This window comes from Apaloderma vittatum, unplaced genomic scaffold (genome assembly GCF_000703405.1).
Source record: "Apaloderma vittatum isolate BGI_N311 unplaced genomic scaffold, ASM70340v1 scaffold818, whole genome shotgun sequence".
NCBI lineage: Eukaryota > Metazoa > Chordata > Aves > Trogoniformes > Trogonidae > Apaloderma > Apaloderma vittatum.
Window position 1 is genome coordinate 57,580 of NW_009732166.1, and position 2,677 is coordinate 60,256.

The 2,677-nt window shown below is 45.9% G+C and overlaps 1 protein-coding gene across 1 annotated transcript in view; it reads right to left on the reverse strand.

Annotated features, from left to right (window-relative positions):
- LOC104278428 (neuronal growth regulator 1-like) overlaps positions 1-1,913 on the reverse strand; it is a gene marked incomplete at its 3' end in the record, with an annotated part of 56,710 nt that extends 54,797 nt beyond the window's left edge. Inside the window, exon 1 of the mRNA XM_009875400.1 lies at positions 1,738-1,913. Coding sequence (XP_009873702.1) covers positions 1,738-1,913 — 176 coding nt within the window. The remainder of the gene's footprint in view (positions 1-1,737) is intronic.
- Between the last annotated feature and the right edge of the window lie 764 nt (positions 1,914-2,677).

Consider the following 2,677-nt stretch of genomic DNA (forward strand, 5'->3'; position numbering starts at 1 on the left):
GCTGTGCCCCAGCTCGTGGAGCAGCTGTCCCCTCCCCACTAGTGCCACTGGGGCTTCGGACATGATGATGTCCTTCAGTCCCTGAGCTGCTCACTCGACCCCTGTCACTTGACCCCTGCCCAGGTCAGCAGACTGGGGAAACGGGTCAGTATTCCTGTGTTTGGAAGGATACAAGCACTCCCTTGCATTTTCAATGAGGAAAATAAGTTAAAACTTAGGGAAAAAAAAAAATCAGAATGAAAACATTCTGGCATTCTGTGATGTATTTTGGCATTTTCACAAAGGGCACGTTTCCTCGCAGCGATCCCTGCGCAGCCTGGCAGTGCCGCCTGTGCCCAGCAGCCACTGCCGCTTCTCTCATCACAGTGAACACAAGCCAAGAGGCAGAACATGAGAAGGCTCCAATTTCTCAGAAGCTCCTGACATCACCTTAGACCCAGGTTTAGTTCCTACTCCAGCCTCGGAACGATACGTGGCTGAGGTCTCTGCTCCTTGTCGGGCAGAACCGACCACACGGCGCTGCATCACATCTCACCTCGGGACGGAATACGCTTAGGAAAGGGCAGCTGGCAGAGGAAGCCATTTCAACAACTCCATTTCTGTGAAAATATTTGAGAAGTTATCTTCATCCCTCTGCAGAATGAAAAAAAAGATTTAAAAATCTCAGAGGCTTCCAGGAAATAGAATTCTCCACCCAAACTAATAACAGCAGAATTCATACGACTTCTCCTAGGGCCAATAGACAATTTCATCCGTGCTCCCAGAACATTTAGTTTGCTGATACACTACTGGTCAGAATAGTAGTAATAAATAAATAATTTAAAATCTCAAATTTAATTGTGCTGCAGTCCTTCACTATAATGAATCTTTCAGGAGAAATAACAATGGCCTTTTTATTTAAAAGAGGAATAGAAGGTTGTGGAGGGAGCTGTGCTGGCGGATGTAAATACACAAACTTGGCACGCAGGTGCCTTGGGTCGCAGTTGCCAGCAATAACCACGTTTTTTTGGATGAAACTCAGCTGCTTGCTCCAAAGAATGTCACGTATGCCCATTTCATTTCACATGTTCTGCACTTCCATCATTTGAAGGATACATCCCAGATCTAATCCCTTCCATATTACTCACATATAAGATTTAAATAGGTCTCACCACGCAAGATAGCAGAAAGGATTGAGACAAAATGCTTTTCAAACAGCAAATGACAACAGGAAAAGCTTTGAAATCACTGGAAGACAATAAACCTGACTGAGTTCTTGGTTCTTGTGGTGCTTAGTTTGCTACTTTTTATAGAAGAAAACCACTGCTAGGTCTTCCTGTGCTTAACTTAGTGGTGCAAAAAGTAAGGACAATTTTGTGTGTTTTCATTTTCTCAGTAGAAGCAGTATTTTTGGTCAAGACAGAGACAGGTCTGTGGCCATGCATCCGTGCAGGATGCCACACCTGACCAACATGGACAGCAAAGGATGACTGACAGCAGCGTCAGGCTCTCCACTGTCACAAATAAACTAAACCAGAACTAGCTTGGGGATGTCTTTTAAATCACACCAAGTTTAAGGTGCGAATAGGTTGCTATAAATCTGAGAGAAAGCCTTAAAAATATATTATATATCTTCAAATGTTGTGCCTAGACTTGTTATTATTTGTCCCTGTACTGCTAATAGGATGAACTTTTTTTTTTCCTGAGCACCTCAGGAGCCTATTCTCATTTCTCATGCTGTATTTCCACTTGACTCACTCATTGTGAAAAGAAATTTCACTGAAGGAATTCAGCTTTTCACGGAAGGCAGCCAAGGACGTCGCTTGCTGAGCAAAGCCTCCATCTCCACTCCACTGGTGCTCTTTATCTTCTCGCAGCAGACTCTCACATGCTTGCCTCCCTAATCCAGTCTGAAGAACATGGCCCGCGACCATTAAGCCTGGTTACCGCGGGATAATCGCCGCTATTGATTCCGACAAGACCATTTTCCTGCAAAATCTCCTGCTATCTCTCACTGTACAGTGGAGCCGGTCCCACGGCACACCCACTGCACGAGCACCGAAGCCGAGTTTTTGTCTGCGCCCAATTGTTGCTGCAGATCCTTATTTATAACACAAAAAGAATCAAGTGGGAGCCACCTCACGTCCAGACCGGCTTTGGGGAAAGTGGCACAAAACCTGACCTGCCTCTGTCTGCACACCGTGCTGACCGTGTTCAAACCCTGCCTTTGAAATGGTGATGCCATTTATGGCTAAGGGTTGTAGCAGAGGAGGATGATGATGGCTGGGAGACAGGGAGCCATTCGCCCTGCCTGCTCTGAGCCAGAACCCCGGGCAGCATCGCGTCAGTGCCACCTGGAGTTCCCACTCATGGGAAAAAACTGACTTCACCCCTCTTCTGCTGGAAGGGGAATAATAAAAGATGCGACCTTGCCTCTGGGGAGAGCAAAGCCCATGATCCAGCCACTGCACTGCCCGGTGCCTGCGTGCAGAACCAGTTCCGCAGAATCAGGAACTGCTCTGGAGTAGTTTTCTTTAGCACATCACCTATGAAGAAGCTTTTTAATAGTAACAACCAGTGGGAATTCCTTTTCTCTTTGCCCTTTGAAAAAAATATCCAGCTTTCTTATTCGTGTTGCTTGCTCATTCTACTTGTAAAAGAAGTGGAAAGGTAGAATCCCATCTTCTGAAAGTTAACA